The 27933-nt window shown below is 37.3% G+C and overlaps 2 protein-coding genes across 3 annotated transcripts in view; one reads left to right on the top strand and one right to left on the bottom strand.

Annotated features, from left to right (window-relative positions):
• The window catches only part of LOC121382674 (fibronectin type 3 and ankyrin repeat domains 1 protein-like), a 43334-nt gene extending 23050 nt beyond the window's left edge, over positions 1 to 20284 (bottom strand). The window contains exon 1 of one of the 2 annotated variants that reach the window (XM_041512207.1): positions 20056 to 20284. In XM_041512207.1, coding sequence (XP_041368141.1) covers positions 20056 to 20125 — 70 coding nt within the window. In that variant the 5' untranslated portion in view covers positions 20126 to 20284. Of the gene's footprint in view, positions 1 to 5258; positions 6075 to 20055 lie in introns of those variants that run through there. The other variant, XM_041512208.1, reaches the window with a different exon arrangement.
• LOC121382676 (THO complex subunit 3-like) overlaps positions 7979 to 27933 on the top strand; it is a 43029-nt gene continuing 23074 nt past the window's right edge. Inside the window, exon 1 of the mRNA XM_041512211.1 lies at positions 7979 to 8116. The gene's annotated coding sequence lies outside the window, so the exon portion shown is untranslated. The remainder of the gene's footprint in view (positions 8117 to 27933) is intronic.

The raw sequence follows: 27933 nt of genomic DNA, 5'->3' as shown, positions 1-27933 counted from the left end.
CATTAAATTTCATTGTCAATAGGAGCCAGTACTGGGATACGAACCCAGTACCTACCAGTCTTAAGTGTTACACATGACATAATCAAGGCCAGTATTTAAGCTGTACACTCACTCTGAAGCTAGACCCAGCACTGGCATATGAGGCCAGTAAAGTCTAGCTTGAAGGATCAAATCCCTTCGGTGGGCGAGTTTTTTCCTGTCCCAACCAGTTCCCGACAAGTAAAGGTTGTGGTATGTGCTGTTTTGTAGGAAAGAGCATGTACACAATCTCTTGGAAAAGTGTAGAGGGATTCCTCTGAAGATTATCATTTAAAATTACCAAATGTTTGACATTCAATAGCCGCCTGATGATTAATAAATCAATATGCTCACTGGTGTCACTAAACAAAACAAAGTTTAACTTTAAAACTGCAGACTTAATTAGTCTAGCTTTCTTCTCAATCCTATATCCTTTACTAATGCAAAATACAAACACAAATAGTTGTAATAAAACTGTGTGTTTTCGTTATCAACAGAATAATTTTGGTCATTAACTTTTTTTTAAAGAAGCTAGACTACATACATTATTATTTTTCTAAGCAGTATGGCAATAAGATAGTAAGATGTAGATGATTTGATGGCAACTTAAATTGAGTTCTACAGTATTTTCCAATATTTTGTTTTGCAAGTGACATTTGCATGCATGTACCGGTAATCTCACAAATGGAAATTCAAGTCACTTTGCATTGTCTATTTCACTAATAGATTGCAAATAAGATCTAAGAGAAATAGAAGAATAGGCTTAGCGTGTTAGGCACAAAACAAAAGTTGATTATCGATTGAAAACTCATGAATATTCAAAATTACAGACATCAGCTTTAACAACCATGCATGATACCAACCAGGCTGATCAGTGCTTTCACATTTGTTATAAAAGTCCTCATAGCCTTTTCAAAATACACAGTGTTACGGCACTCACGCAATGACTTTTCAAAATACAGTGTTAAGGCACTCACGCAATGGCTTTTCAAAATACACAGTGTTACGGCACTCACGCAATGGCTTTTCAAAATACACAGTGTTACGGCACTCACGCAATGGCTTTTCAAAATACACAGTGTTACGGCACTCACGCAATGGCTTTTCAAAATACACAGTGTTACGGCACTCACGCAATGCCTTTTCAAAATACACAGTGTTACGGCACTCACGCAATGCCTTTCCAAAATACACAGTGTTACGGCACTCACGCAATGACTTTTCAAAATACACAGTGTTACGGAACTCACGCAACGACTTTTCAAAATACACAGTGTTACGGCACTCACGCAACGACTTTTCAAAATACACAGTGTTACGGCAGTTACGGCACTCACACAATGGCTTTTCAAAATACACAGTGTTACGGCACTCACGCAATGCCTTTTCAAAATACACAGTGTTACGGCACTCACGCAACGCCTTTCCAAAATACACAGTGTTACGGCACTCACGCAATGCCTTTTCAAAATACACAGTGTTACGGCACTCACGCAACGACTTTTCAAAATACACAGTGTTACGGCACTCACGCAACGCCTTTTCAAAATACACAGTGTTACGGCACTCACGCAACGCCTTTTCAAAATACACAGTGTTACGGCACTCACACAATGACTTTTCAAAATACACAGTGTTACGGCAGTTACGGCACTCACACAATGGCTTTTCAAAATACACAGTGCTACGGCACTCACGCAATGACTTTTCAAAATACACAGTGTTACGGCACTCACGCAATGCCTTTTCAAAATACACAGTGTTACGGCACTCACGCAATGCCTTTTCAAAATACACAGTGTTACGGCACTCACGCAACGCCTTTTCAAAATACACAGTGTTACGGCACTCAAGCAACGCCTTTTCAAAATACACAGTGTTATGGCACTCACACAACGCCTTTTTAAAATACACAGTGTTACGGCACTCACACAACGGTTTTTCTAAATACACAGTATTACGGCACTCACACAACAGCTTTTCAAAATACACAGTATTACGGCACTTACACAATGGCTTTTCAAAATACACAGTGCTACGGCACTCACACAATGGCTTTTCAAAATACACAGTGTTACGGCACTCACACAATGCCTTTTCAAAATACACACACAACGGCTTTTCAAAACAAATTGTAAACACACATTATAGGCTGTAAAGGTAAAATGCATGTAGGTAAGTTTATCAAGATCTATTCCCATATAATGCCCGGTAGTAAATCAACAGACCCTAAACAAAATTGGTTTTGTGTTGCTTTTCATATCTATAAAACAAAATAACTTGTTTTTTATTATTAATTCCAAGCATGCACAGATTGTTTATAAAAAAAATTAACATATTATTTTTCATGTAGGCTTTTTAGAAGAATTAACTACACCCCAGCACACTGTGCTACACCCAAGTTATTTGAACCAGAGTAAAATCTGTGCTAGCTGCACCTACATGGTGTATTGAAATAATGCAGATTAGTCTCTCAAACCCATGACATCACTGAATTTCACTTTGTTTGTTTGCACCTACATGGTGTATTGAAATAATGCAGATTAGTCTCTCAAACCCATGACATCACTGAATTTCACTTTGTTTGTTTGCACCTACATGGTGTATTGAAATAATGCAGATTAGTCTCTCAAACCCATGACATCACTGAATTTCACTTTGTTTGTTTGCACCTACATGGTGTATTGAAATAATGCAGATTAGTCTCTCAAACCCATGACATCACTGAATTTCACTTTGTTTGTTTGCACCTACATGGTGTATTGAAATAATGCAGATTAGTCTCTCAAACCCATGACATCACTGAATTTCACTGTGTTTGTTTGCACCTACATGGTGTATTGAAATAATGCAGATTAGTCTCTCAAACCCATGACATCACTGAATTTCACTGTGTTTGTTTGCACCTACATGGTGTATTGAAATAATGCAGATTAGTCTCTCAAACCCATGACATCACTGAATTTCACTGTGTTTGTTTGCACCTACATGGTGTATTGAAATAATGCAGATTAGTCTCTCAAACCCATGACATCACTGAATTTCACTGTGTTTGTTTGCACCTACATGGTGTATTGAAATAATGCAGATTAGTCTCTCAAACCCATGACATCACTGAATTTCACTGTGTTTGTTTGCACCTACATGGTGTATTGAAATAATGCAGATTAGTCTCTCAAACCCATGACATCACTGAATTTCACTGTGTTTGTTTGCACCTACATGGTGTATTGAAATAATGCAGATTAGTCTCTCAAACCCATGACATCACTGAATTTCACTTTGTTTGTTTGCACCTACATGGTGTATTGAAATAATGCAGATTAGTCTCTCAAACCCATGACATCACTGAATTTCACTTTGTTTGTTTGCACCTACATGGTGTATTGAAATAATGCAGATTAGTCTCTCAAACCCATGACATCACTGAATTTCACTTTGTTTGTTTTGTTTAACGACACCACTGGGGCACATTGATTTATTAATCATTGGCTATATTGGATGTCAAACATATGGTCATTTTTGTCAGTCATAGAGAGGAAACCCGCTACATTTTTCCATTAGTAGCAAGGGATCTTTTATATGTACCATCCCACAAACAAGACAGCACATACCATGGTCTTTGATATACCAGTCGTGGTGCACTGGCTGTGGCAAGAAATAGCCCAATGGGCTCACCAACAGGGATCAATCCTAGACCGACCGCGCATAACCACTGCTTTACCACTGGGCTACATCCCCTCCCTGAATTTCAGAAGTGCTCGATTAGAAGTGATTAATTATTAGTGGGTACTTTATTTCAAAACTAGATGAAAATCACATTCATTTTTTGTTTAACATTTTTATATGTTGTCCAGTTCAATTCACCTTCTTTGACATTACTGTCGTTTTATAGTTTATTGGTTAGAGTTTTTGTTTGTGCAAAGTTTTAATGTGATACCAAAAGCACTTGTTGGGGCATTAATTGGCTGCAATGGAAAATAAACCATGCTTAGAAAATTTGAATAAATGAATGATAAAACAAATGAACAAAAAATAAATGAATGAATGAATGAATGAATGAACAGGACTTCTATACTTTTTATAAAATCCACTAGCCATGGGATCAGTGATTAAAAATATTTACTAGCCACAATTAAAAATTCACTAGCCCTACTTTTCTTTAAGTTAATACAATTTTACTAAATAATAGTAATAATCAGATATATCACCTAAAGAAGGAGATAGAGCTTAAAACACTAACATTGGGGGGTTGAAAGTGGGGGCAGGATATTCAAATTTACAAAATAGATTTAACTGCAACATCTGACCAAAAATGTTCACTAGCCGTCAAGTATAGTAGTTATTTACTAGCCCAATACTGAATATCACTAACCATGGGAGTGGGGCTACCAAAATCTTGAAGCCCTGAATGAATGAATGAATGAATGAATGAATGAATGAATAAATGAATGAATGAATGAGAATACCACAGCACAACTAAATACATTGGTTAAAAAAGAAAATGAAAAGCAAAGACTGCTACACAAAATTAATTTTGAGCCTTGAATCGGTTGGAATTTTATCTAATCTATAAAGATAATCGATTATCATTTTTATAATTGACTATCACATCGGTAGAGCCCAACTGATATATTTACTGTTATTACAACAGATCATTGGAACATCAGTACTAAGTAAACATCTTCCACAAACACAGGTATCAGAATGACACTTTTCAAACAGCATATTAAACATATGTGTGTATGTATGCCTTTGATATCATAATTATAATACAGTGTATCTTCAATAACACGGAGTTACAGGTACAATGACACATTTTAAATAAAGTAGATATTCTTTTTATTTAATACTAGAATTACAGTTTCATATATTATAAACCAGGCGAAAAAAATTATTTGTATAAATTTTTTGTCATTTGTGCCAAATCTTGTCATGAAATGTATACACGTCACAATATTAGTCTAGTTTACAGGTACTTTATTGTCATTGCAAGAACAATAACATGTTTCAGATACACATTGCTCTGAGCATATACACGTATACACATCTTTTTTACTAGAATTAGAGTAAACACATTTCAAATACTTGTCAATCCAAATATAGTATCTTTTATGTTGAAAGTAATTACAATAACACATTTCAAATACTTATTACATTTCCAGGTATAACTTTATACCTTTCATATACCAGAATTACATTTAACACATTTCAAATACTTGTACCAGTAAGTAAAATACCTTTCATATCGGAATCGGAATTGTCACTCTCTTCCATGAAAAATCCAAATCTTCTAATATAATCAAGTCGAAAAGCCACAAAAACCAGAATTTGTCAATTATGGAACAGACAAATGACTTTGACTTCCATCCTCGAACAAAGCTAGCCGACCAACTAAAGATGATTGAACTGACGTCGTCTTACGTCTTATAGACAGGCGGAAAATTCCTCTTATTAGCAGCTCTGTCGGTTGCACTATAATTACTCAGGCACTCGAGGTGATTCCAAAATGACACACCCTCTCACAAACACTACAACCATGTCACATACCCAACAAGCACAACTGTGGCAAGCAGAGAGAAAGTGATACATATATATCCAGTCACCCAGTATGGAATTATATTTTCATTTTTCTTTTCTTTTTCTGTTTATAAAAAACCAATACTGAGATTTCAATCTTCGTCTTAACGATTGACAGAGCCACCTGCTGTGAATTAGACACCTCTTGACATCAGCTGGCCTCTGTGAGTCGTCAAATTGGTGAATTGACAGGTTACAGACGAGTAGAGGACCTAACTGTACTGTTCAGGTGACGGCAATGATTTAGCACAATAAACGCGGCAGTGTAGGCTAACAAATCAACCATGAATGAATATAAAATCGAGGAAAGGTGATTTACAGTGTTAATATGCGGTGAGTTTTGCGTCACCTCAATACCGCCTTTATGGCCCAGTATCAATGGAGAATCAAAGATTTTGTGCACGTATACTGATAGCCAGATAGGGTCCGTCATTGATCTCAAGTCTCGTTTTTACGAGTGTGGCCGTAACTGCAAGTGGGTGCTTCACTTGACACGAATACAAATGACTAAATTGCTCAACGGTTTTCCTGCTTACCTACGGCTCCATGTCACACACTCATATACACATTCTACCCAACAACAAACCCATGGTAAATTAAAAAAATATGTGCCATACACAAAAACCAGTGACTGGATAAAAATATGTTCAGGACACAATAGGCAACTCTAGATGCAAGGCTGTCAGTTTCTGTTAGAGAAGCATGTCCAAACACAGAGAGAGAAAGAAAGAAAAAATCAACAACAGCTCAATGTGTTGGTATGTCCATTGTCAAACAGCAACCTCATTTTCTAGTCCACCATAATAGAATTTCTACTTCTGAACCTGCCACTCATTATCAACAACAACACAGGCTCTGGGATAAATAATGTAAGCCCTTGGGTCAAAGAATTAATTAATTAACTGCAGACCAACTTGTGGAGCCAGACAGTGTTATAGTAAGGACCAGCAGTCAGGTTACCACTAATATACAGAACACATAGTTCAAATTTCCTGAGTTAAAATTAATACAGTAGGACATTAATGGCCCTTTATCAGTTAGTTCTAGATCAATGGAATGGCAGGTATAAACATGCCTGGTATTGAAAGTGGGTCAAACAATCAGCACAATGCATGGTTTAAAAAGCACTTTACAGATAAAGGAAAAGGAAATAAAACTATTTGTTAAACTTATAGGGACACTCCATCCTCAGTTGGTTGGCATCATGCATGTTTTAGACTCATATAGGGCTCTTGGTAAATAAATAAAGTTAAAATACTTGAATTTTATAACTTATAACATTAAAATCTGTATATTTAATGTATTTTAGGTCATCCTGGTATTTGTAGCAGTTCACTATGAAGTTTCGTCTATAATAATTTTTTCTGTAACAATTGTTTTTACTTCCAGACAAAATTTAATCAGAATATATTTATTGTTATTTATATGTATGCTTTACTTTATGATTTATCACTACAGTTTGTTGGCTATATATATAGATAGATTGCAGTTTGAAAAACTTTTCTGAAACTATACAATGTATACAATTTGCACCTACCAATTTTCACTGACTGCAAACCAAACGTTTTAACCTCAACCATAATACTAAAATCATAATACTAAAATATTTAAACATGGAAGTTAATCATGATAATCAAATAAAACAAATCTTGCAAATTAATATTTAATTTGATAAAATGCTTAATATATTCTCTAAAATATTAAGAAAATTGTACTCTAGCCCCTCCAATAATTCTGAATAAAAAATATTATTGGTAGTAAATCTTAAGACACAGATGAATTTTACTTGTAGAACGCAGGAGATTACATTTCAGGGCATCTAGTTTTAAAACTTTTATGAGGAAGCATATCCACGAACCCCCTAGACACTTTGCTTTGTACCCTCGATCTCAGTCATGCAGCCCCACCCCCACATATCAACTTGCTTCCGCCATGCCTGAAATAGGACAAATTTCTGCTCTATTAAACAACGTCACCATCAAAATTACAAAATTATTATAATCTCAGTCACTTCCCTCGGGCCCTCACCACAAATTATCATGTTTCATGCGTTTGTTTACCTCAAATTATCATGTTTCATGCATTTGTTTACCTCAAATTATCATGTTTCATGTGTTTGTTTACCTCAAATTATCATGTTTCATGCGTTTGTTTACCTCAAATTATCATGTTTCATGCGTTTGTTTACCTCAGGAATGTGGTTTGAAAAAAAACCCCACTACACTATACATGCATAGTTTAATTGCACGTTGCACAAATATCTACCTGCAATTTTGGAATTTCTACGTGCATTATTGCAGGTAAGCATGTGTCATGTCGACCACTGCCTGTGTGCCTAGCTGTGTGTTAAGCTGATTGTCTGCCTGCTTGTGTGGTTTGGTAAACAAGAGATACTCAGCCCATCAGCCTCTGCCCGGCTCCTGATGACTGATGAACAATAAACTTGTAATTGACAGATTGCAGCGCCTTAAGCCAGGGACCGGAGCTGGAGCCAGGTTCAGATTGACAGTACAAGGCAGTAAGTACACACTCTTCACAAACATCCTTTGTGGATAGCAATTATTATATTACACCGGAGGCAACATTTTTCTAGGGAGGCATTGCAACTTTTTAAAACATCACCTACAGTCCAAAGTACACATACATGCATTATATAAAGAATACTACATCAGTGGCCGTTAAGATACCATTTATCTTACGTGTTGTTTCAAAATGCATCTAAGTTAGCAGATCACAACTATTTATGAATCTTCAGCTGAGATTTATGCATACCAGCCCATTTGCATCCTAAATGTCCACCTATGGTTTATAGTCATAATTATAAAGAGGACTTATTTTAAATATTTTTAGTTAAATCTTTATGTTACTTCCATTATAATGTGTCCAAACTGCATGATTTTGGGTTCATTTTTGACAATGTTCACACACATACAAAACACACCCAAGCAGGATATCACACATTTATTACCCATATGGGCTCAAATATACGGGGTAATATTTTTTCGATCTCTGCACAGACAAGATTTGATTGGCAATTACATACTGCCGGGACTACTTTTTGTTCATTCATGATTCCATTCATCAGTCAAACTATTACTACGAACTTCAAATATTTTTTTACGATACGAACATTTACGGTATTTAAAAATAAAAATATATGTACAAATGTTTAAAAAAAAAAAAAAAATATTATTTTGACTGGGTTTTTTGGGAACTATTCTTTGGTGGATACTGTTGGGTGTGCACCGGTAATGGCACGTATGAATATATTGTTATGGCTGGTAGAGCCTGTTAGTTGTTACAGCAGCGAGAACGTAAATATACTTTTAAAATCGTTAAAGATTGACAATGGGTAATAAAGAGAATAACCAACTCACTACGAGGAATTATGGATTATCTGTCCCTCATGAATTAATGCTGTAAAACCCTTGCCAGAGGCTCGGGTTTACAACATTAATTCACTCGGGACAGATAATCCGTAATTCCTCGTAGCTCATTAGTTATTCTCTAAATATTTATGGAAACTTTGCTCATCAAACCTCACAAAACCCTTAATTGAATAAAGGTTTAGCTATTAAATTTTTCACAATATCAGCTTGTTTGAAAATTACCCAAAATGATCATGCCCCACTTTTATTACAATGAAAACCCGGTGTATGAATACCTAGCCTCATTACAGCTAAACCGTTTGCACTGCTGGTGACAAAACAATTGTCATTTTTAAAAATAACTCCTTGGCTATCACTAATCCTAAGAATTTACTTCCTATTCCAAATAATTAGCTTTCAAACATGGATCTGTGCAAAACCAACAAGCGAACTCTTTGCACGCATGGGTACACAAGGCAGCTAACTGTATACTGCTACCTAACGAGCGAAAGCGAGTTGGATACATTTTTAAACAATGAGTTGAGATAAATGGTATCCAACAGACATCATCACGAATGTATTATTCTATTTCTTACATATCATCAAAAAACAGTTTTTAAGCAAATTTTAACATCTTTTTCGACTAAAAGTTATTTACAGCCCTTCCATTTGTAGCTAACTTATGCCTCACAGACAAATGATTGTCAGGTTAACTATATGTCACAGTGGAATTGATTTCAATTGTGTTTTTTTTTTCAATTGGAAATATGGCATTGATGACCTGGTCATTACTTAGGAGTAGCCAGTCATATGTCTTGAAATTGTTAACAAACGTACATGTGTTAACAAGTATGTGTTATTAAAAATAACGAATGATGTTTTCACCAACAGATGTGTAAGAAAAATAATACAGTAAAACCACTCTAACCCGGACACCCATGTGACCAAGTAAAAAGTCAGGTTTGAAGGGTATACAGTTTAGGGAGGTTCTGTTCTGTACTGAAATTTAAAAAGGGACCCTGAAACACATCTGGTTTTGAGGGGATTCTGGTTTATTCAGGGTCTGGTTTAGAGGGGTTTCACTGTAGCAGGTTTCTTTGGAAACACACAGCTGACAAAGATATTACATCTGTCATATGGAAACAAATCTCTTCCTGTCAGGACACATTAAACTTCAGATTATACACAGTTGATATATCCAGCCTCTTCTTGTGGACAGTTGATATATCCGGCCTCTTCTTGTGGACAGTTGATACATCCAGCCTCTTCTGGTGGACAGTTGATACATCCGGCCTCTTCTGGTGGACAGTTGATACATCCGGCCTCTTCTTGTGGACAGTTGATACATCCGGCCTCTTGTTGTAGACATTTGATACATCCGGCCTCTTGTTGTGGACAGTTGATACACCCAGCCTCTTGTTGTAGACAGTTGATACACCCAGCCTCTTGTTGTGGACAGTTGATACATCCAGCCTCTTGTTGTGGACAGTTGATACATCCAGCCTCTTGTTGTGGACAGCTGATACACCCAGCCTCTTGTTGTAGACAGTTGATAAATCAAGCCTCTTGTTGTGGACAGTTGATACATCCAGCCTCTTGTTATAGACATTTGATACATCCAGCCTCTTGTTATGGACAGTTGATACATCCGGCCTCTTGTTGTGGACAGTTGATAAATCAAGCCTCTTGTTATGGACAGTTGATACATCCAACCTCTTGCTGTAGACATTTGATACATCCAGCCTCTTGTTATAGACATTTGATTCATCCAGCCTCTTGTTATGGACAGTTGATACATCCAGCCTCTTGTTGTGGACAGTTGATACATCCAGCCTCTTGTTATAGACAGATGATACACCAAACATCTTGTTATAGACAGCTGATACATCCAACCTCTTGTTATAGACAGTTGATACATCCAACATCTTGTTATAGACAGTTGATACATCCAGCCTCTTGTTATAGACAGTTGATACATCCAACCTCTTGTTATAGACAGTTGATACATCCAGCCTCTTGTTCTAGACAGTTGATACATCCAGCCTCTTGTTCTAGACATTTGATACATCCAGCCTCTTGTTATAGACAGTTGATACATCCAGCCTCTTATTATACAGTTGATACATTCAGCATCTTGTTGTAGACAGTTGATACATCCAGCCTCTTGTTATAGACAGTTGATACACCAAACATCTTGTTATTGACAGTTGATACATCCAACATCTTGATATAGACAGTTGATACATCAAACTTGTTATGGACAGTTAATACATCCAGCCTCTTTTTATAGACAGTTGATACACTCAGCCTCTTTTTATAGACAGTTGATACATCAAAGATCTTATGGACAGTTGATACATCCAACCTCTTGTTATAGACATTTGATACATCCAACCTCTTGTTATAGACAGTTGATACATCCAGCCTCTTGTTATAGACATTTGATACATCCAGCCTCTTGTTACAGTTGATACATCCAACCTCTTGTTATAGACAGTTTATACGTCCAACCTCTTGTTATAGACAGTTGATACATCCAACCTCTTGTAATAGACAGTTGATACATCCAACCTCTTGTTATAAACATTTGATATATCCAGCCTCTTGTTACAGACAGTTGATACATCCAGCCTCTTGTTAATGACAGCTGGTGCATCCAACCTCTTGTTATAGACAGTTGATACATCCAACCTCTTGTTATAGACATTTGATACATCCAGCCTCTTGTTATAGACATTTCATACACCCAGCCTCTTGTTATAGACAGTTGATACATCCAGCCTCTTGTTATAGACAGTTGATACACCAGACATCTTGTTATAGACAGTTGATACATCAAATATCTTGATATAGACAGTTGACACATCACACATCTTGATATAGACAGTTGATACATCAAACTTATTATGGACAGTTGATACATCCAGCCTCTTGTTATAGACAGTTGATACACTCAACCTTTTTTTATACAGTTGATACATCAAACATCTTACAGACAGTTGATACATCCAGCCTCCTGTTATAAACAGTTGATACATCAAACATCTTGTTATAGACAGTTGATACATCCAACCTCTTGTTATAGACAGTTGATACATCAAACATCTTGATATAGACAGTTGATACATCAAACTTATTATGGACAGTTGATATATCCAGCCTCTTGTTATAGACAGTTGATACACTCAGCCTCTTTTTATAGACAGTTGATGCATCAAACATCTTATAAACAGTTGATACATCCAGCCTCCTGTTATAGACAGTTGATACATCAAACATCTTGTTATAGACAGTTGATACATCCAGCCTCCTGTTATAGACAATTGATACATCAAACATCTTGTTATAGACAGTTGATACATCCAACCTCTTGTTATACAGTTGATACTTCCAGTCTCTTGTGGACAGCTGATACATCCAGCCTCCTGTTGTGGACAGTTGATACATCCAGCCTCTTGTTGTAGACAGTTAATACATCCAGCCTCTTGTTGTAGACAGTTGATACATCCAGCCTCTTGTTATAGACAGTTGATACATCCAGCCTCTTGTTGTAGACAGTTGATACATCCAGCCTCTTGTTATAGACAGTTGATACACCCAGCCTCTTGTTATAGACAACTGATACATCAAACATCTTGATATAGACAGCTGATACATCAAACTTGTTATGGACAGTTAATACATCCAGCCTCTTGTTATAGACAGTTGATACACTCAGCCTCTTTTTATAGACAGTTGATACATCAAACATCTTATGGACATTTGATACATCCAACCTCTTGTTATAGACAGTTGATACATCCAGCCTCTTGTTATAGACATTTGATACATCCAGCCTCTTGTTATACACAGTTGATACATCCAACCTCTTGTTATACACAGTTGATACGTCCAACCTCTTGTTATAGACAGTTGATACATCCAGCCTCGTGTTAGACAGTTGATACATTCAACCTCTTGTAATAGAGTTGATACATCGAACCTCTTGTTATAGACACTTGATATATCCAGCCTCTTGTTACAGACAGTTGATACATCCAGCCTCTTGTTATAGACAGTTGATACACCCAGTCTCTTGTTATAGACAGTTGATACATCCAGCCTCTTGTTATAGACAATTGATACACCAAACATCTTGTTATAGACAGTTGATACATCCAGCATCTTGTTATAGACAGTTGATACATCAAACATCTTGATATAGACAGTTGATACATCAAACTTATTATGGACAGTTGATACATCCAGCCTCTTGTTATAGACAGTTGATACACTCAGCCTCTTTTTATAGACAGTTGATACATCAAACATCTTATAGACAGTTGATACATCCAGCCTCCTGTTATAGAGTTGATACATCAAACATCGTGTTATAGACAGTTGGTACATCCAACCTCGTTATAGACAGTTGATACATCAAACATCTTGTTATAGACAGTTGATACATCCAGCCTCTTGTTATAGACAGTTGATACATCCAACCTCTTGTTACAGTTGATACATCCAACCTCTTGTTGTGGACAGTTGATAAATTTAGCTTCTTGTTATAGACAGTTGATGCATCCAGCATCTTAATATACAGTTGATGCATCCAGTCTTTTGTTATAGACAGTTGATACATCCAACCTCGTTATAGACAGCTGATACATCCAGCATCTTAATATACAGTTGATGCATCCAGTCTTTTGTTATAGACAGTTGATACATCTAACCTCTTGTTATAGACAGTTGATACATCCAACCTCTTGTTATCGACAGTTGATAATTTGGCAACAATATGTTACCTCTGTTTGGAGGGAGCTATCACTCGCTCTCCCCATCACTCCCCGATATTAGTTCAAGGGGGAGCAATTGTTAGCTTCTCTTAGCATGTGACGTTTTATAATATCAGTATGGTAATATCTTAAATGGCTTCTATAATCTACATTAGGGTGTATACTACCAAATCAAATCCCACAGACGACAATAGTAACATATGTGACTAAAACTCCTACCTGCAACGTATCAATCGACATAAACGCCATGGATATAAATACTACCACCCCTCACCCTTAAAGTGAATCACAAAAAAGTGGGTGTCAAGCTGCTCATTTCTGAGATAACAGGTAGCGTCTATGACTACCCTAGTTCCGCACAAAATTTGAGTACTTTTTTTTACAGGTACCCCATACATGTTCCAAGCACAAGGCTACTTGACACAGTGGTACTAGATGAAATAAAATTGCATACATTTTTAGCCCAGATGAAACTATTTTTTTTTACAACCAACACACTTACATTTATAACCAATCACAGGACTTGTGGTGTTCACTTCTCTATCAAAAGTTCGGTGCACCTCGAACTTTGACCCAGCCGGAAGTTATTTGGTTTAGTACTACCATTAGGGCAGCAGTTGGCCATTCTCTTCAACTGTGTTCATGTCAGGGTCTGAACAGGGACAGGGACAGAGAAAGGGAGAGAGAGACAAACAGACATACAGACAGACAGAGACCGTGAGACAAAGAGATAGAGAGACACAGAGACAGAGAAAGAGGAGAGGAGACAACAAGGAGATAGTAGAGACATTCCTAAAGAGAGAGAGAGAGGGAGAGAGGAGAAGAGAGAGGGGTAGGGAAGGAGTGAGAGAGAGAGAGAGAGCATTAATTTATTAATCTATTAAAGAGATAGGTTTTAACAATTTATCAAAGTACAAAATTAATAAGTTATTACTATGACAGGTGATGAATGTCAAAAAGGATACCAACAGGTGCTGCAACTAATGAAAAGAGAAGGCTGCTGCTACAGGAAACTAATACAAATTGATGTATGGGATTATGGTGGCTTGATTCATCAACACCGCACTTGACCATGTCTTAATACTGCCACATGCAGACATAAGCTGATTACAAGACACACAAATCATGACTGGACATACACTGCACAACTTGGTAGAGCATGACTGCATAGAGGAAGTTGAAATACTGGCAATTTAAGGTTGGACATACACTGCACAACTTAACAGAACATGACTGCAAAGACGAATAAGAGTTGAAAGACTGGCAATTGAAGGTTGGACATACACTGCACAACTTAACAAAACATGACTGCATAGAGGAATGAGTTGAAAGACTGGCAACTTAAGGCTGGACATACACTGCACATTAAAGTTGTAAGACAGGCAATTTAAGGCTGGACACACACTGTACAAGTTGAAAGAACATTAGAAAAAAAAAGGAATTGTTAAAAGGACGTTAGCTAGGGATTGACGTAAGACACGAAATCCAGGTTATGTGTTGGTTACAGTGATAAAAAATACTGAGAACAGACGACCATTTATTCAGGGGTGAGACTGCAGGTGAGACCAAAAAGAAAAAGAAGACTTGTTCTAATTCTATTAAATTATTTCTTAGATTTAACCAGTATTGTTATCAGCTTGAATAAAGTACCAAACTGTATTCTTTTATTTATTTCCAATCTAATTAAAATTAGCTTCACTGGTTAATTACTATTACCTGTGGATCTAACAGCAGCCCGTTGGAGCTCATGTCCAGTTGACCTTTTATTCAACCAATCAAAACCTTACTTGCAAAATCATGCCAGTGATTTGAAAAGAATTTTAAAACCTTCAGGATTATGCACTGAAACGGAGTTGAATGTGACAAAACACACAGCCTCAGCTTCTGTGATTTTGGTCTGGGGCTTTCTAAATATAAAGCTCAAATGTTATGGTAAAAATGAATCACATTTAATGAGGTTATATTATTCTGGGACAAAATGAAAGTCTGTCTTGTAGTTTTAACTCACACATGCACGCATATGAAAATAACAATGGAATTTTCCATTACTACACCAGCCTCGGTGGCGTCGTGGTTAGGCCATCGGTCTACAGGCTGGTAGGTACTGGGTTCGGATCCCAGTCGAGGCATGGGATTTTTAATCCAGATACAAACTCCAAACCCTGAGTGAGTGCTCCGCAAGGCTCAATGGGTAGGTGTAAACCACTTACATTGACCAGTCATCCATAACTGGTTCAACAAAGGCCATGGTTTGTGCTATCCTGCTTGTGGGAAGCACAAATAAAAGATCCCTTGCTGCTAAGATATGAAAAATTGTGGATTTGCCAAAGGGGAGATAATTATGGCGATATTGTGACGTCATAGATTAATTTTTTTACAAAATTATATTTGACAAAAAAAGAACAGTCTGTTATCTTTAAGATGATAAATAATTTTTAAAAATATACCAATTAATAAGAAAGTTATGTTGGAAAATGTATCCCTACCCTCTAATAAAACACACACACCAATATTTCTCATATGGGTCATATACATACAATTTTATGCACTTTCCCCCTCGACTACGCCTTGATATTTTTAATATGTTGTAGATGAGGTATTTCGGACTTAAAAAACATTAAAATCAATTCTGTTGCAATTACTTGTGGGTCGACCACTTTTTTCAGCTAATTTGACTGGACTATAAAGCATGTGCAGTTCTACCTTTAGTCTCTTTGTACTGCCAGGGCTCGAAATGGCCTGTGGCCAGGTCGCCAAATGTGACCAATGTCCCATTTGGGCGACTTAAATATTTAAAAAATAATGGTGTTAGTCCCCAAAATAATTAGAGAATAACTAACGAGCTACGAGGAATTACGGATTATCTGTCCCTCGTGAATTAATGTTGTAAACCCGAGCCTCTGGCGAGGGTTTTACAGCATTAATTCACGAGGGACAGATAATCCGTAATTCCTCGTAGTGAGTTGGTTATTCTCTTTATTACCCATTGTCAATCTTTAACAATTTTAAAAGTATATTTACGTTCTCGCTGCTGTAACAACTAACAAGCTCTACCAGCCATAACGATATATTCATACGCACCGTTACCGGTGCACACCCAACAGTATCCACCAAAGAATAGTTCCAAAAAAACCCAGTCAAAATAATAAAATAAAAACATTTTTAAACATTTGTACATATATTTTGATTTTTAATTCCGTAAATGTTCGTATCGTAAAAAAATATTTGAAGTTCGTAGTAATAGTTTGACCGATGAATGGAATCATGAATGAACAAAAAGTAGTCCCGGCAGTATGTAATTGCCAATCAAATCTTGTCTTTTTAAAGCCAGCCAATCAGTGACTGTAGAAGCAATCTGCACACTGTGCAGAGATCGAAAAAATATTACCCCGTATATTTGAGCCCATATGGGTAATAATATTATGTAGGTGATATTCTTTAGAGCTATAATATATGAGCCACTGATAAAATTTGTATTCCACATTAAAAGTCTTGCTTGTGGTTCTCTTACCATAATTTGTAAACATCCATTATTACTTTTGGGGCTATCATATTTTATGGTGAGTTTTGAGCCCCGACACCATATTATCGATTACTTCAGAGACAATGCAAGTGAAGCTGCATACCTTGGTTGTTCTAGCATTTTGTCTTCACCCCTGGGACTGTATTAAAAATGAGATTTAATCTGTATAATATAATGGCAATTTGTAAAGAAACTTTTTTTAATTATTTATACAGGATTTCTTTTTTTAAATGTTATTTGAGTTGACATGGGTTTAAAACTTAATATATTTTTTAATGAATTTAAGCTTTATTCATTATGAAGTTATATGCCAATTCATTGGTTTCCTTTTGACACAAACAGATTTTGGCAGTGGAGTTAAATTGGAGCGCTATAGCTGAATTTGAGAAGGGCCAGTAAGATTTTTCTTCAACTGGCCCTGCTGGTGACCATGGTTTCCATGTTAATTTTCAACCCTGACAATAAAAAAATATATTTATTTTCTTAATCACTTATTTGGTGCTAAAGTTAATTTGACATGTGATCAGAAAGGATACTACATTTGTTGTGACCACAGACTGTTGCTTGATATTTTGTTTTCTATCACAGATTTAATTAATTATGATGATTTTTGCTTTCATAATAAAATAACTTCAAGAATTGTGTTCGATTATGATGACTAATTTATAACATGCGAGATAAGGCAAGGCGAGTAATGTTCAAGGTATTAGGACATATGACTAGGACACTACTGTTACAGCGGTTTGCTGCATGGCAGCCATTAAATCCAAGCACTGGATGCTGTTTCACTTTCACGAGGAAGAACATGGAAATAAAAAAGCAACTAGAACAATATAATTTTTTAAATCTTTATGGTACGTATTTGTATTTTTTATCACTTCACCTAAAGAATTCACTCTGTTGAATGACAGACTACAATTGTAACAATAACCATTCACTGCAACATATACTTAAACTTTCGCTTATTAAATAATAAGAATGCCAAAAGTTAAAAAGGGTATGGTGCCATACCCAAAAATGTTTTGCAGATTTTTTTTTTAAGATAACCTTTTGTCAAAATTAATTAATGTTATCATTACTGTATGATTTTCTTAACCCTAACACTAAAATTAACCCATTTTCTTTCTGGGACGACTGTGGTTGCATTAAATTCAATAGTGCCATACCCAAAAATTTCTTTCTGGCAGAACCACTGAAGGGGTAAGTATTATTTTCGTAGTTTTTCTAATTTTTGTATTGTTTTAGGGCATTTAATTAAATTGTTGGTTAAAATTATGCTAAAATTTTGTTTTGTTATTTCTATGTCATCTTCATTATCAAATTATTGTCCCAAAATCTGATAAAGTATGTTCTAGACAGAAATGTACACGAGATTGCAATACAATTATTTTTTATAAATCTGCCTTTGTCAATTTTGGAATGCAGACTGGAAAAACAGCTAGCTAAGCGACAAGTCACATGAACGAATTGACTGCTGTGATCAATCAGTGAACAGACCTTACTTGGACTGGGTGGGGTGTTCATTGTTGCTAACGAAAATTTAATGTTAAAAATTATAATGGCAAAAAAAAAAAAAAAAAAAAAAAAAATTATAATATCATTTTCAACTGAGGTTATTAACATTTTGTTTATAAAACTTATTTTTAATGTTTACATTGTAATGGGAGATGCAAAATTAAGATACTAACGAAAACACCACACATGAGGCTAAGTGACAGTATATTGGATTCATTCATGGTTGCCCATGAAAGTGTAAATAAATTGACCGATTTAATACGAACATTAACAAATAGAAAAAAAATTCAGCTCAGTATCTCAAGGCATTGTAATAAAACCCAGCAGAAAACTAATTTTCATATCTCTGAAGTTAAAGGGCCATAACTCTATCAAAAATGGGTATATTGTCATGAAAGTCAAACAGGATGTGTAACTGTACATGATAAAGCCAAATACAAAATTTCAATATCTCAAGGCAATGTGAAAAAAAAAAAAACCATTCAGAAAACTATATGTGGGAGGGATGGACTGATGGACAGACGGACAGATGGATGGACAGACAGACGAAACCTACAGTCCCCTCCGGTTGGACAGACAGATAGGGCATGAAACCTAGTCCCCCACGATTCAATTAGGCCTATTGTTTGTTTGGTTCGATGGTAATAAATACCAGATAGAGTTTGCTGCCTTTATAAGATGTTTCCACCTAACAGAGCCTTTTCAAAAACTAACCTCACACTTTAAATAAATTCTCTTTACAGAACATCAACATAGCTGTATATATATCTGGACAGTATAGTCATTTTAGTGTATTTTCCAATACATACACATACCTACACCAAAAGTGTGTACTTTTCTTCTTTTGTTTTGTCTTGATCTTTAAAAAACTAACAGGTTTGCATGCCTAAAAACCCAATTTTGTCAAATTAAAAAGATAAAAGCAAAACAGTGGCAAACACCCCTCCCTCCCATAACGTTTCGTAATATCTCATGAGACCCCTCCCTTCCTACTATTTAGAAACTTAAAGAACTGATGATCCGATTTTATAACTTTTCTAAGTTTTAGCAAACAAAAAAATAAAGAATGAACTTCTTATTATTGTCAAGCACTGTAAATTTCAGTCATAATATTTTAATTTTCATTTATGTATTTTATATTTATTATTAAATTGTCGAAAACAAATAATCATCGAAAATAGATACGACAAACATAATTCAAAGCATATTCAGATGAAATAAATATATTTAATAAATTATATCAAGATTAATAAATATAATAATATTTTCAACTTACTGCTTGGGTCACATGGTAAATCAACTTGCTCACTAGCAGCGGGATCAAGGTCAAGACTGACTGCGCTCATTTTATCAGACGGTGACAACGTTAAGACATCGTAAACAAAATTATCCAATCAACGTCTTGCTTTCATAAACTTACACCATTTCACATTTCATGTTTTACATGCTTGGCCTTCCTGGTCCCGTGCTTATAAAACTTTTAGAGTCCAGACTCGAGACTCTAATAGAGTCTGAGACAGTAATGTCATGACAACGCCATACAAATTGTATGCTTGTGACGTCATTAGAGATTGAGTCTGGGCTCTAAAAGTTTTATAAGCGCGGCCCCTGGTCCATTTATTATTTTGTGATCGCCCTTGGACACGGTTACTGGTGGTACCAGAGGTCTGGCCCGAGGGGGCGGGGGGGGGGGGGGGGCACCTTCATGAATCTTTTGAGGTTATCCATATTCGTGTGCATTATTTTGTTCATCAATGAACGACTGCGGTCTATAACATTAACAAAGCAGTCTTAGCTATTACCCACTTGTAAAACGCTGTCTTAATGAAAGTCAAACTGTGCTTTACAAATGCACTGTAGTTATTTTACGTAGACAAAATGAACAAATCCTCTGAAATAGTTTCGAGACTCCGATTACACTACATATATTGCTTTGTTTTAGGCTTTTCGTGTGTGTTTGGGGTGTGTGTGTGTGTGGGGGGGGGTGTTTGCTGGTTTTGTACATCTATATCGTATATATTTTTAGTGTGGTGGGGGGGCACAATTTCGATTCAATTTATTTCATTATGAATTTCTTATAACTGGATATTATAGTTGAGCTCACGAGTGAATTAAGTAATATATATATACCTCCTACCAACATGTCAGCTGAGTTACTGGCCATGGTCTGTATCAAGTTTTGTGTGTCACATTCTGCTTGGGGATGGGACGTAGTCCAGTAGTACAGCGCTCGTTCGATGCGCGGTCGGTCTGGGATCGATCCCCGTTGGTGGGCCCATTGGGCTATTTTTCGTTCCAGCGGGTTTCCTCTTTCATTATCTGTGTGGTCCTTAACCATATGTTTGACGTCATATAACCGTAAATAAAATGTGTTGAGTGCGTCGTTAAATACAATATTTCTTTCTTTATTTCATTCTGTTTGAGTCAGTATAAGTATTGGCGTGTATGTGGGTGGGGGATCAATCACCCTTCCAGATAAAAATAATCATAATCTGTTCTATTTGTCTTACAACGGAAACTTCAGCACCAATCTGATTAAAATTAGTTCTACTGGTCTATCAGTAGATCTAACAGCATTGCGTGGACTCCCATGTCCAGGTAACATTTCATCTATAAGGCGTACGGAGTCCCAATTTTTCTGGGGGTGGGTGGGGGCAGGCTGAGTTTTGCCCGAATTTAGAGAATTAAAAAAAAAAAAAAGCCCGAATTATCGACATTGCACCGTCGACGAATGGAGATGGGAAATCTTTTTTTTCTAATTAAACTGATCACTAGACGTTCCAAATATGTTTTTCGACAAAATACTTGGACATAAGCGTGAAATTAAATTTCACGACTGATGATTTCTACCTTAGATATGCATGACCGGATCAGACATAAAGTATATATTGGCGTATTTAGAAATTATCATAAAATAGTGTGCGAGATGTACCCATTACGTAAGCATAGCCTACGCACGTTCCATATATTTACGTTTCTTCTACCCATACACATATGCAATATACTCAATTAAGTACATTATTCATCAATGTTAATGGTTTTACAGTTTTAATGTATTTAAAGTTTACTGCTGCTCTTGAAGTCTTACCAAAAAATGTTTGCGCTACGACCTCAAAATACCTGGAATAAAATATGAAAACCCCATCACAAATAGCTCCAGAATGAACCTCTGAGCATCTACATTTAAAACGTTTCCGGGGAAGCATGCCCCCGAACCCCATAGACTCGATTCGAGTGCCTTCGGCACCCATGATATAAATTTAGTTCCACCCAATATCTCAACGCACCACCCCGCAAATATGGCTGGCTACGGGCCAGCTTGTCTATGCCTGGAGTCAGTCTTGACTGGACCCTGTTCTGGAATAAGTCCGAGTGTTGAGTGCTAGCTGTAACAACCATGGGCGACATTTGCAAGGAAAAAGTGTGTGTGTGGGGGGGACAATTGGGTTCTAACAATATTTCGTGCGACTAATCGCGAGCGCCCTATGCGTGAAAAATGAAGGTCATTGTGGCTGTCTGAGAACATTATTTAGAGTAAAGTGGGGGGGGGGGGGGAGACATCAGATATTCTGTCCCCCCACTGCTAAAAGTGGGGGGGACATGTCCCGCCCCCCGTCCCCCACCAAATGACGCCCATGGTAACAACACTCATCTGACATGGTAGGCCAAAAGAAAAAAAAATTCTATAGCGAGACAACTCGGTCATTTGCTATATATACTTTAAAAAAAAAAATAGTACGGTATATCGATATCCTGAAGACTCGTCGATATCTATAATGAAGACTGAATACCACCCCACCCCACCCACCCCCACCCCCAATAATTCTGAATCAAAAATATTATTGGTAGTAAATCTTAAGGCAGAGGTGAATTTTACTTGTAAAATACAGGAAATTGCAAAATCAGGGGAAGCATACCCCGGGACCCCCAGAAACTTTGCTAACTGCGTTCTCGATCTCAGTCAGTTCCCCCAATGTCTACTTGCTTCAGTTGTGTCTGACTGCTCCTTACTACCAATAAGAGCCGCAGCTGCTTTTAGGCCTACTTCGTTAAAGAGACTGTCCTGAGTTTCCTGCGTTGTAAGATGTTTCCGACTAATAAAATCTTTTAACGTCTAAAAATACGCATTGAATATATTTTCTTGTTTAGAATATCAGTGCCAGTATATTCAATATGTTTCTGGTCGTTTTAATATTTGTAAGATGCTCAAACTGGATTTTGTCTTCAAATAATTTCGTATGTACGAAAAAAAAAGTATGCAGAAAAATACCTTTGATATGTAGGATAGTGAAATAAATATAGAGTATAATTTCTTATATCTTGAAGTTCAGGATTTGCCTGCTTCATATGGTTGTGGAAATGCATTATATGATTGTTTCATCTACTGCATGTATATTTCCTCCCTTTCTATAAAAAGAACATAACCAACCACTCTCTAAGGGCTTACAATATTATGTTTGGAAGGTTGGTGCCAGAGGGAACAGCTTTCTTGGTCATGTGGCATGACCATATATGGAAAAGGGCCAACGTTCTTTGTTCTTGGTGTGAATCTCACACACGGCATTCTACTCTGGTCACCGAGCAATCCAGGTTTGGTCTTATGGGGGCTATACCTGTGGGCTATAACTACCTGATCTTGTATAATGATTTATAGATCCTGGGGATAAATTATCCTATATGGAAACCCCAGTGTTCTGATTTATTTATATTTCTTTAACCCTATTATTAAAGCCCTTCAGATCCTGAACCTCGTCTTTGTTATTTATAGTTACTGGGTATACTTATTTATTATATTCATATTTGGGGGTGAAGGGAATCAATCTGCTCCCCCTGGACATATAATTACTACCCCATTACATTTTGTGTCAGAAGTGGGATCTGAAGGCAAATATAGTTATAGCCTCAATATTTAATGAAAGATGAACGAAGATAGCACCCACACGGACCAAGACTTGAACAAGGGACTCCAAACATGCCACAAGATTCAAAAGATCACAAGAATCCCAAGATGTAAGAAGATTCACAAGATTCCCAGGAACTCATGGTGTAGACGAAAACACGAACAGTTGACTTAATGCTTAATACTTTGCAGCCAGGAAGAAGAAAACCCCCAAAGATTTGAACATTTTTTGTTACAAACAGAGGACAGAACCCTGTTGATGTTTTATTTAGTACTGAATAACATATCCTTGTTCTTTTAATTAGGATGTCGGTATCATAGTTTAAAGTTGAACGTTAAAATTGATTAAGTATTAATCACATCTGTTCCAACCCGAATTATTCTAAATTTGAAAAGCATATTTCTTTCAAGTAAGGGCTTGTAAGCTTAAACTTGTGCAGGTGTTTATATGTAGTCTTGATACTGGATCCTTTGAGAAACATATAGGTAAGTAATAAGTAGGGAAGTATTAGTTTATGGTAAGTCCTTTCTTATGAAGTCAGACTTTTATTTTTTTCAGTGGATGCTTTTATCACTTAATCAGTCAACGTAAAGTTTTGTAGTGGGACCTTTTTTTTCCCTCCCTCGTTTTCTCTCACTTCCACTTTATCTCGGACCCCCCCCCCCTTTTTTTCTTAGGGAGGAGGTGAAAAATTAAGTTACTATGGCAACCAAGGATGCAGATGAGTATGAGTATCCTAGACATGATTTTGAGCAACTTGATTCTCAGTTCAGAGAGCAGGGCAAAGAAGACGAAACTCTTGTGGACACAATTAGGTATTTGCAGAATAAGCACACTGAAAGAGAATCTGCCAGGTTTGAACCGACTCCACCATCACGTCCTGAACCACAAGTAATTTCTGTAGCCAAGGAACGTCACATTGGTCGGTTCCAGCGAAAACTTGGATCAGATATTTATTTGGAGGACTGGATTCGAGACATCAAGTCTCATCTTCAGTGCCGACATCTAACAGGTGAAAATTGTCTTCGTTTCATCAGAGAATATTTAGAAGGTCCAGCTCTGATGGAAATAGATGGGCATGCCGATATTGCAGATCCTGAAGATATTTTCAAAATTCTTCGTAAAGTTTTCAGTGACTATGGCAATGATCAGCAGAAGCGGTTGTGACTTTTTGATCGAAAACAAGAGTGATGAGTCTCTTCTGACCTACAGCCATGAGTTGATACGTTTGTATCAACATTTGGAACACGACCAACATTATCAGGAGCAGTAAGAACAAAATTTGGCAGCTATTTTTGTTGAAGGTGTTCGAAATCCTCTATTGAGTCGGGAATTGAACAGACAGATGTGGGCCAATCCCAATGTCTCATTTTTCAAGCTGAAGGATTGGGCCATCGACTGGCACAAACGTGGGTCTAGGGATCCACGTATTCGCCAGACCATGGTTAAGGAGGCTCTAGGGTGTGCCTCCCTTCCACATGAAGCTCAAATTCAGGTAACATCGTCAGAGAGTATTCTCTCAATACTGCAGCAACAAGTAACATGCTTCGTGAGCATATGAAGGCAAAGAGAAAGAGCAGAATGTTGCAGTGCTATAGCTTCTGCGAAGAATGGACAATTCTCAGCCTCCCCAAGGAGCCACATTGACTGGCACTCCATCTAGTATCCATGAGTCTCGATCAAACCGTCAGCCTCCAGTTAATGCGAATTCAAGGCCTCTACAGTTCTTACCACAACGGGGCCGGCGTATTACTCAGGCACATAGAAGGCGGGGTTGCAGTTTCCTCTGTGGTAGTGAGGGTCATTTCCAAGTGGACTGTCCTATGGTCATGGTTGTGGGTCTTTAAACAATTAGAGCCTGTTGTGGAGAGTCAAACAATAGGCTGTCAAAATGTGGAAGTAGACTCAATTCTGAGAAAAGCTATCGGTAGTTGTCCAGAAGCTCTTATTAAAATGGGCAATGTAAATGTCAGATGCCTTCTAGACACTGGTGCAGAGATTTCCACCATCACGGAAACCTTTTACAAAACCAACTTAAAAGATGAGATAGGAAAGCTGATTGACCTCTCTCCATTCATTAATGTTTCTGCTGCCAATGGTCAGAGTATTTCTTTTAAAGGTTATATTGAAGTTGATTTATGTGTGCTAGGCAGAACCTTTCCTCAGATGGGATTTTTGGTTGTAACTGACTTGGCCAATTCCCCAATGTCCTTGAGGAAAAGCCATTTACCGGAAGTAATAGGCAGCAATGTTATGCGAATTATTCAGGAGAGACTAACAGTAAATGGGTCCTGATTTGTTAAACATGAAGTGGTTAACAAAGAATGGGTCCATGTTTGAGCACTGTACTGTCAACGGATGTCTGCCTCAAGTATTAAAGATGCTGACAACTTTGGGTTTGTCCGTGTTGCTGGTAAGAAACCTGTTAGGATCTCAGCTGGCTTCAGGCAAGTTATTACTGAGTCAACAAGACGGTATCCTAAAAGTGTTCAGAAAACAGCTGTCTTGGAAGGATTAAAGGAGGTAGATGGTTATCTACCTAATGGTATTGTTGCAAGTCCCAGACTTGTAACAGTAGCAAATGGATTGACTCCTGTTGAAATCACGAATTTCAGTCAGGAGGATGTGTATCTACAGCCACGTACCAGCGTGGCTGTGTTGAGCATGGGCACAGTTGTTAAACACTTGCCAAAAGAGCCACTTAATGTGGAAGTCCAAAATGCAGGTACGATTTTACCAAATGTACAGAATGACGATTTTGGTTTTGGGAAGTTCGATATTGGAGACAATTTAACTTCTGCCCAAAAATTGAAAATGGAGGACTTTGTCCACAATTATGATGGCATCTTCAGCAAAGGTGATCATGATCTGGGATATTGTGATATCATCAAACACAAAATTGTCACCACCAATGACACATCCTTCAAAGTTCCTTATCGCAGAGTCCCACCTAATCAGCTAGAAGAAGTGAAGGAGTTTCTGGATACCCAGATAGCCCCGAAATTCTGCGCCCCAGCACATCACCCTCTGCATCAGCTATGGTGCTGGTCAGGAAGACTAATGGAAAACTGAGAATCTGTGGTGACTTTCGGCTTTTAAATACTAAGACTGTTAAAGATGCCCACCCACTACCACGGGTAGAACAAGCACTTGAGGCACTGAATGGAGCCAAGATTTCTTCAGTGTGCTATTGAAGAGGAAGATATTGCAAAGACGGCCTTTTGGGCAGGTTCATTTGGTCTCTTTGAATATACCAGAATGCCAATCCGTTTGTGTAATGCTCCAGCTACCTTTTCCAGGCTATTGCAAGCTTGTCTAGGGGACCAAAATCATCTCTCTTTGATAGTCTATCTTGATGATATTCTTGTATTTGGACGCACTTTTCATGAAATGGTTCAAAGACTGGAAATGGTCGTCTGCAAAAATTTGGCCTCAAAGTGAAACCAGAGAAATGTCACCTTTTCAAAAAGGAGGTGAAGTACCTTGGTCATCTTGTATCTGAGTCAGGTATTTCTACTGACCCTGATAAAATTTTAGCAGTAAAGGACTGGAAGACACCTAACCGAGAAACAAAACTGAGGTCATTTCATGGTTTAGCCAGTTATTACAGGAGATTTATCAAGGGTTTTGCCCAAATAGCAGCAACCGCTGCATGCACTTCTCGTGGGAGGCAAAACGAAAAAGGGAAAACAAGTTCGAAAGACTTCATTGACCCAAAAAGCCTTTCAGGAATGTTAGCATCAGTCTTATGATGAAGGTTTAAAAAAACCTGAAAGTTTGGTTGACATCAAGCCCAATCTTTGGCTAACCCGAATTCTGGGAACCATTCATCGTGGAAATAGATGTCAGCTTTCAGGGTTTAGGTGCAGTTCTTTCCCAGGAGCAGGAGGGACGACTGGTTGTGGTATGTTATGCTAGTCGCAGTTTGAAGCCAGCTGAGCGCAATGCTGCAAATTATAGCTCAATGAAACTTGAGCTCTTGGCACTAAAATGGGCAGTTACAGACAAGTTTCGTAAGTATTTGCTGGGGTAAAATTCTGTAGTTTATACAGACAACAAACCATTGGCATAGCTATCTCAATACTGCAAAGCTAGGAGCAACAGAAATGCGCTGGGTAGCTCAACATGCTCAATTTGACTTCATGGTAAAGTACAGATCAGGCAAGAGCAATGCAAATGCTGATGCCTTGAGCCGTCTGTGTGCCAAAGGACACAATAGTAATGTGAATCAAGATCAGAAATGGATTGCAGGA

This window comes from Gigantopelta aegis, chromosome 10 (genome assembly GCF_016097555.1).
Source record: "Gigantopelta aegis isolate Gae_Host chromosome 10, Gae_host_genome, whole genome shotgun sequence".
Taxonomy (NCBI): Eukaryota; Metazoa; Mollusca; class Gastropoda; order Neomphalida; family Peltospiridae; genus Gigantopelta; species Gigantopelta aegis.
The sequence above is the reverse complement of the archived record's forward strand: the minus strand, read 5'-3'. Positions and strand labels throughout refer to the sequence as shown.